Raw genomic sequence first — 15669 nt, 5'->3', positions numbered from 1 at the left:
TTGTACATTTGGTTAAAAACATCAGGTGTGCCTGTTTGTTCACACCACCTTTCCTCCTCTTGTGTACAACACATTAGGATTGTACCTTCGATTAAAAACGACAGGTGCGCATGTTCGTTCACACCACCTTTCCTCCTCTCGCATGTGACGCGTGAGAATTGTTTACCTCGGTTAAAAACATCAGGTGTGCCTGTTTGTTCACACCACTCTTCTTTCTATTGCGTGAGACGCGTTAGGATCTCGTTTGTGACCTAGGGTGCTCTTGATGGTTACGTCGCCCTTCCCCCTTCCTACGCGAGGTGTAGTTAGGTCTGCATTTTCTTACATCCTTTACATGAGATGTAGATTGGTTTGTGCTTTCTTTGTCCTTTTCATGGGAGACGTGCCTGTTTATTCACTTCATTCCGTGTGAAACACGGCGAGGTTTATTTTGATTTGATTTGCGTTTTCATTCAAACGTTGCATTCTTGTTTAGATTGTAGCGTTGTTTCATTGCTTCATTTACATTATGTTTCATTGTATTGTTTCATTGCATGATCATAAGTTATTCACTGCATTCTATTTGCGCTTTGCCCTCGAGTTCAATCTTTGCCTTTATGTCTTGATTTCTTGTCAAATGGGTCATCTCTGGGCTTTGACATTCACTCACGTCACGTTATAACATCGAGCTCTGTCAAAGAGGGGCAACTGTGGACACCCCATTTTCAACTGCCCGCAAGGCTCGAGTGCTTTGTCCAGTACACTCGATGATGAAAGTAGTGTTGTGTGTAGTTCGAAGTGTCAACGAAGAGGCCATGTTTAAAGCTCTAAAACAATACCAAACCTCTCATATTTCCACTGATTATACCCGAGAAATTCATTTTTACACATTGTGCCACCCTATGCTGAGGCTGAAACAAAAAAACAGGGGAACACATTGAGGCCCGGCTGTGCCTCATTGAGGGCCGGCCGTGCCTTAACAGCGAGAAACACTGTTCTGGGCGGAAGCTGCTAGTTGTCCATTTTTGAAAATATTTATTACCCCTCTTGCTCAAATTCTATAAAAACGACCATATATCTCTGTTTTGAGGGTTCAAGAATTTCTAAAAAGCCTCTACACCACCTTGAGAGCTTCTTCTTCTCCTTCTTCTTGTGCAAGCAACACTTTAAGCAAACCTATCACCTTGAACCTATATCCATACACCATATACACCTTCACACCTTAGCCTAAGAACCTTGGTTGAGCCTTGAACACTATAATTCAAGCTTGAGAGTGTGGTGAGACTTAGTTTGATTCATAAGCAAAAGCTCACTTCTTTGAGAGATATAAGCTTGTCATCCTCTCTTTTACTTCTTGTTCTTTCATTTACAATCTAGTTCTTGTAGTTTTATGTTTTTTTGATTCTATTCCAAGTGTTTGAGTTTGGGTTTGGAGAGCTACCAAAAGGGTAAAGAGAGTTTACACTCTTTCTACACCTTTACCAATAGCTCAAACCCTTACTTTTACACTCTTTTTCTTTGTTCCCTAAACTGATTTTCAGAGTTAAAAAAAGGGCTAAAAATCATGCTTTGAGGTTTCAAAAGTGGAGGGGTTAGTCACCCTTCCTTGTTCTTGCTTACTAGTCTTGTTTTCTCTCTTTGTTGATTAGCTTTTTTAGGTTCTTTTCATGCATTCTAAGCCACTTATTTTTATTTTTATTTTTATTTTATCTCGAAGGCTATTTTGGGGCTGTTTTAGATTGTTTAAATCGTTCATGCTTTGATTAGCTTGGTTGTTGTCTCATGAGTTTGCCTCCATAGCTTGTTGTATATTGTTCTTAGCTTTTCTTTAACTCATTTCCATGTTTAAAGAACCTCATTTTAATAACAAATTTTCTATTCATCTCTTTCATTTGAGAGTTCTTTCAATCGGTTGACGGTTATTCAAAACGTGAACTAGCGATTTATGCTTAATGGCTTAATCTCTACGGAGGTTCATTGCCAACAGTGTAGTCTCTTTTTCATGTTGAGAATCACCTCCCGTTTGACATATTTCTCACTTAGTGGACGTAATCTCTAGTGGATGTAACAATCATCTTGGACTTAATGGATTAAGGGATGGTAAAGGCTAATGAATTTGGCTTAACATGAATCAACCCACATAAAGAAAATGAGTTATATTGCTTGGGATTCGGCTGGACGTTATGCCGAATCCTTTGTGTCAAGGGTTGCCTTACATCAATCCATGATGTTTTGATGAAGCTTGAAGTGCCTCTACCTCCCTCTTTGAGTTAACTCTATGATAGGAGAGAGGGGTGGCTGTTGTTCATTGCATTTATTGATTTTTGTCCAAATTGTACTCGAAATCATCAAGTAATCAACTTGCTCATTGATGATTTTGAAAATGATTCCAACCTTCTCTCGAGGCTTTCCCATGACAAAGAAGTGTGAGAAGGACAAATAGAGTTCAGAATACTCTGTTAGCACTGTTTTCACTTTAGAGCACAAAACAAAATTTTGCATGAAATTGAGGCACAGCTGGCCTTCTTTAGGCTCGACCGAGCTTTTTTGAGGGCCGGCCAGTCATCAATGTTTGGTCAGCAGTGTATTTTTCAGAAAATAGAGAGTAGTGGCTAAAGGTGAAACAGAGCAAGCTTAGGTAGACAGAGCTGTTCTTGGACATTGTGCATGCAACCCTTGTGCATCTTTGCTTACATCATAATCATTGTTGTAATTAATTAATTAATTAATTTATTATTGTTGTTATAATTAGTCTTGTTAATTATTGGTGTTGTAATTATTATTATTATTATTATTATTATTATTATGTATTTGGAATTGTTATAGCTAATTAAATTAGATAGTTAGTTTACTTATCATGGTTACCCTTGTTGTAATAGAATAGTTAGCTAGTTAATTCTTTGCTTATTTATTCATTTGGTTTTGTAATAATTCGTTTAATTTAGACTTTCGAACTTTGATTCGCACCCTCTTGTACAAGGGCCAATTATGTAATAAGTTGCATGTCTTCTAACCTCACTTCTTTCTCCTTTTTACTTATTTGTTTACAATGGTTAGTATAAGAATATCATTTTTCAAATTAGCATTCTTATGCTTTGCATCTATTGTCTTGCATGCATCAAGGCTCGAGTCATCATAGTAACCCAATATCAAAGTTCAAATTCATTACTTAAATACGTGCTTCATCGCATGTCTTGAATGAAATCATATGCCATGCTCATAGCCGAGCCTATAAAAATACATAATGTGTGCGTTGCATTAGTCATATTACATTAATTAGGAACATGCATATTTTTCTAATAATTTTGCTCTGTTTTGGCTCGAAGTACTAGGTGAGCAGTTTTTATGTTTTAGCATCTTGCAACCAATGTTTGTGTACTATGTCCAAGCATACTTCCATGAGCCTGATTGCTTAAATGATATAACTGTTTGAATGCCTGTGGATGAAGGCTAGGTTCTTGAATTAGGATAGTTTGATTAAATGTCCATTTTAAGCCCACTTTTTTTTAAGTGACAAATTCACAAAACAATTTCAAATAAAACACGAAATCAAATGCTCTAATTCTTGTAAATTAGTCTATATTTGTGCGTGCGCCACATAGTAAAAAAAAAAAAGCTAATAAATCGAAACAAGAGCATATAATGTAAATAAAAATCACATCATGATTAGTAGAGGCCGATCTTTGATCGGGAAAGTGGGGTGCTTAATTCATGACCTTCCCCTTTCATACCTAAGTTCCCGAGCCAAGACACTTTGGTGATGACGGACTAATGACCTTTAGCATGAGTCTTGGGTTTCCTAAATTTTCCAAAAATATTTAGGTGGTGACTCTGAAATCTGGCAAAGTAATCCATTTTTGGCATTTGATTCAAACATTGATTTTTCAAAAGATTTGTTAGATTTGGACTCTTGGGTGTTATCTATTTCACATTGCACTTGTGAGATCAGATTTAAAACCATGGGAGTCTGAACTGTGGGGTTATCCGTCTTCTGAAAGGAGCACTATGGTTATGTGGTTTGATAATACTCTCCTGATCCAAGAAGATGACTTTGAGCCTCGCGGTGATACCTGAAATAAGAATGAATACTCCGGTCGGGGGTGCCAGAATCAGCACTCCGACTGGTAAGTCAGTATACTCTCAAGTTTTCTTCTATTACAAGTTGTTAGCTTTTTCTCACATACCTTCTTTCTAGCTGATGCTCCTCTTTTTATAATACTCTTCTGGGGCTCACTTTCTCATTTATAAAAACCCATCCCTCACAGTCGGGCCCTCAGTTACGCCGTATGATCTATGGCCTTCTCAGCCATAAAGGTAGGCTTATTTGGCTGAGGCGAACCACCACTCAGTTCATTAACCCTTAAGGGTTGACTTACATACGGCTCCACTAAATTGCGTCTTTTTATATTTGGCCACCACAATTGCCCCCCCAAACATCCGAGTTAGATTATGATGATCGACATGTTTGGTTGGTGATTTTTGGCTTTCAAGTCGAACAAACCGTTGAAAGTCGAAAACACGACGGTTACACTCTTTTTGGTACTGATTTGTCAGAACAGGCGCCATATCGCCATCATTTTAACTTCCCGCCCCTTCGCATTTGGCAATCATTTAATGTTTGATTTGAAAACTATCCTTCCGTATATTTTTAGCTCGAGAGACTTGTGACTTCCTCTAGTATCCTTTTCGTCGACCTTCTCTGCAACCATTGTGATTTCGCTTTCTACTGTTCATCTTCTACTTCAAAATGTAAGTTCCCCTTTCTTTTTTCATTCAGTTCTCATTCTAGTCCCTTGCTTGTTTTGTTTTTATTTAGTATACATTTGGTTCATATTCCGTCTTTGATGACGAGACATTTGAAAGCCCTTCTCTCAGAGGAACAAGTCTCAACCTTCCATCATCATTTTTCAATTCCAGACGACATACACTTGTCTCTTGTTGCAGACAGTGTGTTGGATATGGAAGGGCTGATACAAACACTATTTTTTGCCCTCTTTTGTCCATCGCGTAGGGTGGAGTCTGATTTCCTCTCTATCCCTTTCTTAGGTTGGTCCTACGTTATTGGGGTCTTATGCCCTCCCAATCTAACATAAACTTCTACTGCATAATCATGCGAATAGTAGAGTTGAATAAACGGTTAGGACTTAACCTAGTAATCTCAACTATTCGGCACTGTTACGTCATGGCGAAGTTGTCCGGTCGGCAGGGCCGCTGCTTCCTGAGAGATAAAGACATAGATCATCACTTGGTGACCATGCTTGCCAGCTCTAGAAAGAGGGTTGATGATTTCACAGTCGTCGTCCAAGGCAATTGGGAATTCAGTGAAGGAGAAAATCGCCAAGACCCAGTGCCGAGGAAAAAAGGGGAGCCAGGTGGCCGACTAGATTCTTATGATACTATTTCTATAAACTGTGAATTCGGTATAAATTTTGTATTGATCTATTCTTGTCATGCAGGTAATGATTTAAAAAGGGCGTTGACATCAGCAGACGAAGTCGTTCTTACGCAAGTGAAGGCTACTCTTAACTACAAAGGTCGCGCTAACTTTCAAGGGCAAGGGCACGCAGCCCAAGTTCTGTTAAGGTACGACCCCACCTACGCCACCTTCTCGGCTTTTGACTATATCCCCGTTCCGAGAGGTGAACAACATTTGACTGCACTTATATTCCCTAGTTTCAAAAGCCTAGGGGATATTGGTGTTGATGGTTCCGACGCTGATGAACAAATCCCCGAAGACGTGCAGTCTGATGATCGTGCAGAAAACCAAGAATTGAACTCATAAATTGAATTGGCTTTGGAGTGCATCAGCCCTGATGATCAAGCCGACCAACCATTCACTTCTAGCCGAGCGGACTTCTCAGCTCCAGACGAGGACATTTTCACCAGTTTAGAGAATCTTCCTGGGGCCGAGTTCGAAGCTAAAGAGATGGAAGGAGAATCCCTCCCTCAATTTGTTAGAAGGCATAATGCCGAGAAAATGGCGCCAGGAGGCAAGTCGGTGATTCTAGGAGCCAGATCACTCCAACACGCCAAGTTCCTAGAGAAGAAACAACCCCTAAAATGAGAGTGGCCAAATATGTTTTAGAGGAGCACCAGGAAATCGTGGAAATCAATCCTCAGGGCAGAAACAGCCTGCCGAAATTGTCCCCGATCTAACAAAAGCGTCGGTAGACAAACGGCCAAGAATGGAGATGCCGTCTACCACTAATGAGGTATCTGAGCCATTTGTCATCCAACCACGAATGAAGAATGCGCCGGTTCTCGCCAGTGGGTCGACCATCAAAGATCCTGTCATGGCCTTAAGTGTGGCTTCGGCTTTCTTTCTGCCAGCTGATAGGGCCACTTTTCGCACCGAACCGGATGTCATCTCTATTATTCAGGCAGCACAGTCGACCATATTGGTAAGTTTCAACCCCTTGGATCGTATAAACTATTTTTAGTGCCGACTAATAAGTCTTGGCTTTATTGTTTTTGTCAGGCAGCGGGGAGGATTGCCGAGATCGGCCGTAGTCACTACGACACTGTGAAGCGACTCAGCATCCTTGAGGGCCAGCTTGAAATTGAGAAGGGAAAGGCCGTGGCTGCAATTGTCGATTTGGCTATAGTAACAGCTAAATCCGAGTCTGAAACCGTGCAAGTGGAGGAAGAAAAAGCGAGGGCCGTTGTTGTGCAGGATGAAGCTCAACAAGCCAACCAGTTACATAGGGATGCTGAAGAGCGAGCGAACTTGCTGGACGACTCCCTTTAATCGGCACAAGAAGAAGTTGAAAAACTGAAGTCCGACCTTGAAGAGGAGAAGAAGGCGAGGGAGCTTGCCGAGGCAAAGGCCATTAAAGCTTTTGATGCCAGAGAGCTTAAGGCTAAGGAACTATACAGTGATGAAGCCTTAAAGTTTGAGAATCGAGGGTTCAAACATGGATGGCTCAAAGCTTTAGCAGCCGCCAAGGTGACTCTTGAGCAGCCGATTCCCTTCGAACAGCTTGAAGTCGAACTATTGGAGTCAGACCCAGAGGATTTAGACTTTTGATAAGCCATCGTTGTAAGAAATATATTTTCTTTTCGTTAGTTTGTTTTGTTTCGATTTATTAGATAAGTTAGGTTTTGTAATAAATCCATTTGTATGTATAAAATGTCGAATGTATGTGTGCATTTTATAAATGAAAATGTCCATTTTGTTTATCTGAAAATGTCCATTTTGTTTATCAATTTGTTTGAGGAAAGTCCTTTTACAAGAATTCGAATAGAGTAATAGATCCCCAATTCGGGCACTATTATGAATTCGGCAAAACAGTTTAATATCTGAATAGATTAACAAATCTACCCTTGCCCCATTTAACTAGAGCATAACAGCCAAATACAATGACCAAGTAGGTTCATAGGGTCAAGTGGGGCACTGTTCTAAATTCGGCAAAACTGTTTAATAGCCGAGTAAATTAATAAATCTGCCCTTACCCCATTTGACCACTGAGTATAACGGCCGAATACAATGACCAGGCAGGTTCATGCGGTCAAGTGGGGCACTATTCTAAATTATGTAATAGCCGAATAGATTAATAAATTTTCCCTTGCCTCATTTGACCACTGAGTATAACGACAGAATACAATGACCAAGTAGGTTCATAGGGTCAAGTAGGGCACTGTTCTAAATTCAAGAAAACTGTTTAATAGCCAAATAGATTAATAAATGTGCCCTTGCCCCATTTGACCACTGAGCATAACAGCCGAATACGGAGGGGGCGGCGTCTATAGGCGCTTCGTAATTGATGTACCTGCAATTAATAAGCAGGGTAGCCAGGCGCGTGGGTGGCCTATGACCCCTTTAAATAGACACAATGCCAACCTAGATGAGTGTGAAAGGGAAAAAGACATTGTGTCAACGTGAATTATCTCATATGTCTAGCAGAGTTTTCTTTAACAGTGGAGGTAAGTGAAAAACATTAGCTGAACTGGAAGGAGATATAAATCACGGAGCTAGTGGCGAGACCATCCGAACATGTGATATGGCATTGGAGGAACGAGAGAGACGTTGGTCCCCCCGTCGTTGAAGTAGGTCCCCAAGAGGGGGTGAGGTAGAAAAATCGCCAAGGAGGGAGGTAATAGTGAGGGACCTCAAGGATTGGAAGTGTACATGTCTCAACATGAAACGAACCGACTAAGGAACCACGACTGCTAAATTTTGCGGTGTTTGTGGGAAACAGACCATTGACCGAAGCGGATTCAATTATCCGTGATCCAAATGTGGCAGTAGAGTTTACTTGGCAAATTTTTCCACTCGAGGTGCAACAATCGATGATTGGACGAGGCGATTATGAAATTTTCAGAGAGGGCATTCATGGGGCAATCAGGGGATTATACAATACCTTGACTCGGTCTGGATGCACACATTCCAAAATATGGCCCAGAAAGAGATTTTTTGTAAACCTTTCCCTGGGGATCCAAATAATATCGTAAAGCTTTATTTCGTAGCTTATGTGCTTCTTTCTTGTCAGTTGGCAGCTGCTCTGAGGAAAGGAATGCGACGATAGGATTCATCCAACTTGGGCCTACATCAATGGTGTTAACCTGAACAGGTTCGAGACGATTGATACTCAGTTCTGGGATAAATCCCACTTTAATTGTTCGTTTGATTTTCGAGTTAACCACAGAAGCCAAACAGGCAAGGACATCCACATGCGTGTTCTAATCTCGGGTTATCTGATTCAGTTCATGATGGTCGAACTTCGTGAGCAAAGAATTCACCATTTTCGTGTACACTGCCATTCGGTCATTTCTAGCCGCATATTCCCCCTTCAACTAGTTGATGACTAGTTTTGAGTCGTAGAAAACTTGTAATCACTTGGCGCCCAGATGAAGCGCATTACGGAGGCCGATTAGCAATGCTTCATATTCGGCCTCATTATTCGACGCTTCAAAACCCAATTTAACTGCCTGCTTAATTATTGCCCCTTTGGGAGTCATGATTATTACGTCGGCCCCGCTGCCATGCTAGTCAGACGATCCATCACAATACATCTGTCAAATATCTCCAACGTCCATTTTCTAGTCTGGTTGAGGCTGGCGGGCGAGTTAGTCGAACTTGAAGTCGGCATGGCACCTTGTAAACTCGGCTACAAAGTCAGCCAACACTTGCCCCTTAATAGCCGTTCTGTGCAGAAATTGGAGATCATATTGGCCTAATTCTAACGCCTATTTAGAAACTCGCCCTGATGCTTCCGCACTACGGAGCGCTACTCGAAGAGGAAATCCGTTAATATCCCTATAGTATGAGCCTGGAAGTAGTGCATCAGCTTTCTGGCAGTGACCATAAGAGCCAAAATAAGCTTTTCCAGCAGCAGGTATCATGTTTCGGCATTAACCATCACTTTGCTTACATAGTAGATTGGTTGTTGCTCCCCAAGCTCCTCTTTCAATAACACGGCGCTGACCATCCTATCGGATACTACAAGACACAAGATAAGCGGTTCACCTGGTGATGGGGTTGCCAAAAGTGGCACAGAATGAAGATATGTCTTCAACCCATCTAGTGCGGCCTAGCACTCAGAGGTCTACTGAAATGCTTTTCCTTGCCAAGTGTGTGAAAAAACGGTCGGCAACAGTCTGAGGAACGGCTGATGAACATATTGAGGGCGGCCGCCATTCCCATTAGCTTCTTAACATCTTTGGCCGACTAAGGTGAGCCGAGTTCCGTTATGACCGTAATCTGTCTCGGGTTGGCCTCTATTCCGCGATGGTTCCCGATATAGCCTTGGAACTTTCCAGATCCGATGCCAAATGCACATTTCGAGGCATTGAGCTTCATTTTGTACTGTCAAAGAATGCCGAAAGTTGTGGCTAGGTCGGCTAGATGAGCATGCTTTTCCTTGGATTTTACCACCATATCGTCGATGTAAACTTCCATGGTGCGGCCGAGTTATTCTTTAAATATAGTGGTCACCAACCTCTGGTACGTTGTCCCCGCATTCTTCAGTCCAAACGGCATGACCTTATAGCAATAAGTTCCTCGAGGGGTGAGGAATGCAATCTTTTCCTGGTCCTCTAGATACATGACAATTTGGTGATAACCCTTGTAAGCATCCAAAAAGTTCATGTGTTGGTGGTGCGCAATTGCGTCCACCAGTTGATCGATTCGGGGAAGAGGAAAGCAATCCTTGGGGCAAGCCCTGTTCAAATCCGTAAAGTCCACACAAACGCCCCAAAACCCATTTTTCTTCTTTACAACCACGGTATTGGACAGCCAAGTGGGATAAGTAACTTCACGAATTGCCCCGGCGTCCAGTAGCGTATCGACTTCATCAACAACAGCCGAAGTATGCTTCACAGCCCACCGTCGACTCTTTTGGATAGTCGGTTTAAATTTTGGGTCGATGTTCAGGTGATGTTGGGCCACGCTTGGATCCACCCCTGGCATCTTATAGGGTGTCCAGGCAAATACGTCGATGTTGCCGAGTAAGAAGGCGACGAGCTCTTGTCGCTCAGATGCATCCAAAGAAGTGCTGATCACAAAAAACTTTTCAGGCTCCCTATTGATTCCGACCCGATTGAGATCCCTGGTTGCCTTATCGTTGGGGGTTTTTCCAACATCCTCGAGGCTTTCTCGGTCTGGGACTTCAACTAAATTCACTTTCAGCTCCTTCGGCTTCTTTGCCGAAGTAGTGAGATAACATGCCTTCACGGACCTTTGAGAGCCTCGTATTTGCTTGATGTCGTGTTGTGTTAAAGCAGAATAACTGATGGTCGGTACTTGGTACAGCCTGCATTACGTGTAACCAGGTTCTTCCCATGATGAGATTGTATGGCGACGGACGCTTGACGACCAAAAACTCCACGTCGACCGACCTGGTTCTTACACGTACTGACACAATGATCTTTCCTAAAAGATACTCGGGGTTCGTATTGAAGCCGAACAGAGAATACTCGGCCGGTAACAAGTCTGATTCGGTAAAACCAAGTTTGAGAAATGTCTTGTAATACATGATCTCTGAGGTGCTTCCCTGATCAATCAAAACATACTCGACGACGAATCTACTGATGCACAATTCAATGACAAGGGCATCGTTATAGAGGAACGTGACCCCTTCGAGATCAATGTCGTCGAAACTGATTTGTCCGGTTTCATGAGGCCGTTTGGCTAGCGTGAATGACTTAGATGGGCTAGGTTGTATCTGAATCATATGCACCTGAGTTGGGGGTAAAAGACTATATATCATGTGAACCACACCAGGCGGAGGCGAGTTCGACCGTAGGGCTACCGTGTTTGGTGGCTTACCCTTGCGGATGTGCTGTACCAGTCGACTGTCTTGCACCAACTCTGCGAGATGGTCCTTTGATGCATAATAACTGTCAGTGTTGTGGTCATGGTCCTTGTGATATTCATACCGTCTATCTCTGCGTCTGGTGTCAGGAGGTCTATTCATCTTGGACGACCATTTAAAGAATGGTACCTGTTGGATTTTGGATAGGATCTTACTGATTGGCTCTGCTAACTCCGTGTATTTTTTGTCTGATCGTTTGGGGCACCTGCCATCCACTTGATATTGCTCGTTCGAATGGCGTGAACATTGTTCGCTCGATCGGTGCAATTCCCGCCGATGGTCTCGCTTTGTTCAGCCCGTGGTTTAAGGCGCCTTGGTGGAACGATGCTTGTCGGCTGAATCACGCTAGATGAAGCTAATTTGAAAATTTTCTGTCCAGCCTTAATGCGGAGGGCATCATCTTCCACCTTGCAATACTTCTCAACTTTCTTCATTAACACCCAGACTGTTTTGGGGGGCCATCTGGTCAATGAGCTTCTAAGAGGGCTATCTGGGTGCAACCCCATTTTAAAGGCAGTGATAGCCATAGAATCATTGCAAGCATCGTCCACTAAGTTGAAACATTCCTAGTATCGCGCCGAATACTCATGGAGGGTTTCTTCTGGTTTAATTTGCATTGCCCGGAGGGAGTTGGCCTGCTTTGGCTGGACCTCGTTTGTGATGAATCTTGCCCTGAAGGATTTTTGAAGCTGGTGAAAACCTTTAACAAAGGCTGGCTCCAGTTTATAATACCATCTGACGACCAATGGTTCCAGGCTGCTCGGAAACATTCAGCACATGAGTGCTTCATCATCAGCATGCAACGTCATCGCTTGTTTGTAATGATGAATGTGATCCATAGGGTCTGATTTGTTTTGAACTTCTTAGGCAATGTAGCCCTCGCAATGCATCGTACAAAAGGATCATGTTTATCCTCATCTTCCGAACCATCGTCTCATTTTCCTCATCGGCGCCGCACATGTAGGCTTCCCTCGGATGAGCTGGATTTGTCGACTCGTCCCTTCTTCCTAGGTTCCTGAGATGATGAATCGGAAGATGTACTGCTAATGTCGTGTTTCCAACGCCGATGCCGTCGATCATCCTTCGCCTTCTTTGGTGATCGTCCCCTGTCGTGACGCGGTGCAGTTTGTTGGGATTTGCCTAACTCAATGCCAACTCCTTTTGTAGGTGTTCGTTCTCAGCCGCCAAGTCTTCCAAACATTGTTCGCTTCATGTTGCTTGATCTACGATCGTCTGCATGGTTTCCTGCATTGAGGTTGTAGGCGACGTTTGGGCCACTGGGTCAAAGTTTAAGGCCCTTCGAGCAGTGATGTTTTTCGGACCAAGCATAGTTTTTGGTGTAACGTCATCTCTCAGCGTATCGTCGTCAACAACGAACGGAGGATTGTTTGCTACGTCTGCCATGATTGTGTTTGAGTTTCCCACAGACGGCGATAATTGTGGTTACATGGTTTGATAATACTCTCCTGATCTAAGCAGATGACTTTGAGCCTTTTAGTGATACCTGAAATAAAAATGAACACTCCGGTCAGGGGTGTTGGAATCAGCACTCCGACGAGCAAGTTAGTAAACTCTCAAGTTTTTTTCTATTACAAGTTATTATCTTTTTCTTACATACCTTCCTTCTGGCTGATGCTCCTCATTTTATAATACTCTTTTGGGGCCCATTTTCTCATTTATAGAAACCCTGCCCTCACAGCAGGGCCTTTAGTTACGCCGTATGATCTACGGCCTACTCGGCCATAAAGATAGGCTTATTCGGCCGAGGCAAACCACCACTCAGTTCATCAACCCTTAAGAGCCGACTTAAATACGGCACCACTAAATTGCGGCTTTTTATATTCAGCCACCACAAGCACGAAAAGTCAAGCCACAGTCGCCTGACCAGCACGTCATCCAAGGCGTTTCATTATGTTTTGCCATCTTTTTGCATTTTAACAAAATCTCTCTCTCTCTCTATCTCTCTCTTTCTCTGTCTTTTCATTTCGCATTCTTGCACTCTCTCTCAAAGTTTTCTTTGTCTATGAAATTTCCCTCAAACCTCCATTGCTGTCCTTTCGAGCTTTCTGCGATCACCTAACTATTACTTCTGGCGAGCCTTTTACCGTTGGGTTCCAGTCAATATCATCATTGGACTCCGATGAACTTCTTTCCATCTTTATTCAGTAAGTTCATGATTTCTTCTCCTGTAATTTCAGTCTCTATTTTCATGTTCTACTCACCGTGAATCATTTGTTGTTCCTTGAATCTATGTTGTACTTTGAATTTGATCGCTAGAACGTCAATCGCCTTTGTTTGTTGTGTTCTTTGCACACTGCTTTGCATTCATTCACCCAATGCTCACTAATTTTGCTTACGCTTGGTGTGCACATATGTTTTCTTGTTTTTTGCCTCATTCTTGATTTCTGAATTAAGATTCTTCCCTGGTTTTCTTGCTCTGTTTCCAAATTTCTGCCTTCGAATCTTTGTTCATTTGCGTAGATCATAGGTTTGGGATTTGCCTAGAAACCAAATACCTAGCAAAAACTTAAACAAACTCCCCTTAGATCTGCAAAAACCCTAGCTCCAGTGCTTGTTTAGGGTTTAGCCGAGGTCTTTAAACTCATACCAACCATTCTTTTATGAAATCTTGCACCAATCTTCAGTAAGCCGACATCATGGGTATGTTTAGATGGAAGGTAGACACCCAAGAAAAACTTGAGCATTTTAGGCAGGAGTTCTCTATCCCAGCCGATATCCATTTGAGGTTAGCTGGAAAGGAAGACTTTATCATACCTGATAGAGACTCCATGCCCTTTCCCGTTGTTGCATTCATTAAGTGTGGACTTCGGTTTCCCTAGACACTCTCTTTCGAGAAATCCTTCACTATTACAAACTTAACCCCATGCAACTTGCCATAAACTCATATAGGGTTATCAAGGCATAATCTAACTAGCACACCGAGAAAAGGCTAGGATCACATTTGCTGACATCCAATTCTGTTATACCATATGCGGCCTCAAGTCTAAAAAAGGCTACATATATTACCTTAAGCCCAGATCCACTGCCTTCAAACTAATAGCCGACCTCCCAGACTCCAACAAGGGTGCTGGAGATGATTACTTCATCGTCTCGGGCAACTGGGAGTTTGCGTCTGATGACGATCTTCATCTTTATCCTCTGCGCTGAATAGTTTTTAAAGAGGGTAATGGTAAGAACGGAGTCATCCCATAACTCTCCCTGTTTAATATTCGACAACTCATCTGTTGACACTAATGTTTGCTTCTTTGTTTTTGCAGCTCTTCCCCAGCCACCAAAGGAATTTCGACAGTCTTACGCCCCAAGCCACAGCTTAAAGAAGCTTCTAGATCTTGCAGTCCAGAAACGCAAAGCCCCCCTTCTGCTGAACTACATAACTACATACAAGTCGGCTCTGCCCGACGTCCCTAGAAGAAGCCGAACTCCACCATCTGCCTCAACCCCTTCAGTCACCTCTTTACCAAGGGCTGACCAGGTTTCTTCTTTAGATCCAGTAGAACTACCATCTACATCTGCCCCCTAGTTGATTCACACTCCCAATGCCGACGCCGATGTTGACGTTGTGCTCCACAAAATGCACCGGCTGGTAGGACTCGGAGCAACAAACGTCGAGAATCCGAAGCGTCAGCTTACAATCCAACTAATCTCCCAATCGCCTTTTCAACAATACATTTCGGCACCAGAGTAACCGTTGCTACCACCGCTAACGAAATGGGCGGCAAACCAGTCGTCGTTAAAGATCTTCTTGCTAAAATTCCTAGGGTCGTGACAGTGCAGTCCTCTTCTTCTCCAGCCCAATCAAAGCCGAAGCCGAAAAGAATGAAGAAGGCTGAGGCTAAGGCCACAGTGACTCAAGTTGACTCTGAGGACATTGTGCCAATCTCTAAGCTAGTCGAGATTGAGAAGAACACTACTGCCGTCGAAAAGAGGCTAGCTGAGAAGGCAACACCTGATGCCCCACCACAAAAGAAGCCGAGGTCGGATTGCCCAGAGCGTAGTAGCAGTTTCCCTCACAATATGACATGGGCGCCCGAGGTCATGGTGAGGGGCAGGCCATTAACAACTGATGACAACGCGATCGAGAGCATTGAAGTCGGCGTCACACTCTCCACGGCCGTACTCCTGCCCAAAGATATGAATCATATGGCCTATCTCCATGAGTACGAGAACTTCAGCCTAATGATGCAGCACTCAGTCTTTGTAAATTTCTTGTTTGTATCCTTTTTGGCTTTTCATTACTTAGCCAAAATCTTACTAATGTGTTTTATTCCTTGCAAGCTATCCAGCATACGCATTCATATGCGGTCAAGATCGAGATGACGAAGAAGGAGTTGGTAAAGAAAACTCAGGAAGCTACCAA

The 15669-nt window shown here is 42.9% G+C and overlaps 1 protein-coding gene across 1 annotated transcript; it reads right to left on the bottom strand.

Annotated features, from left to right (window-relative positions):
• Positions 1–9889: 9889 nt before the first annotated feature.
• LOC145795637 (uncharacterized) lies at positions 9890–11393 on the bottom strand. The gene is made up of 2 exons (XM_082880482.1): positions 10816–11393; positions 9890–10730 (listed from the first exon to the last, which is right to left on the bottom strand). Exons 1-2 carry the CDS (start codon positions 11391–11393, stop codon positions 9890–9892), a joined length of 1419 nt encoding a protein of 472 aa, XP_082736608.1.
• Positions 11394–15669: the final 4276 nt, after the last annotated feature.

This window comes from Camellia sinensis, chromosome 7 (assembly GCF_055761805.1).
Source record: "Camellia sinensis isolate YWXY chromosome 7, ASM5576180v1, whole genome shotgun sequence".
Classification (NCBI taxonomy): Eukaryota; Viridiplantae; Streptophyta; class Magnoliopsida; order Ericales; family Theaceae; genus Camellia; species Camellia sinensis.
The sequence above is the reverse complement of the archived record's forward strand: the minus strand, read 5'-3'. Positions and strand labels throughout refer to the sequence as shown.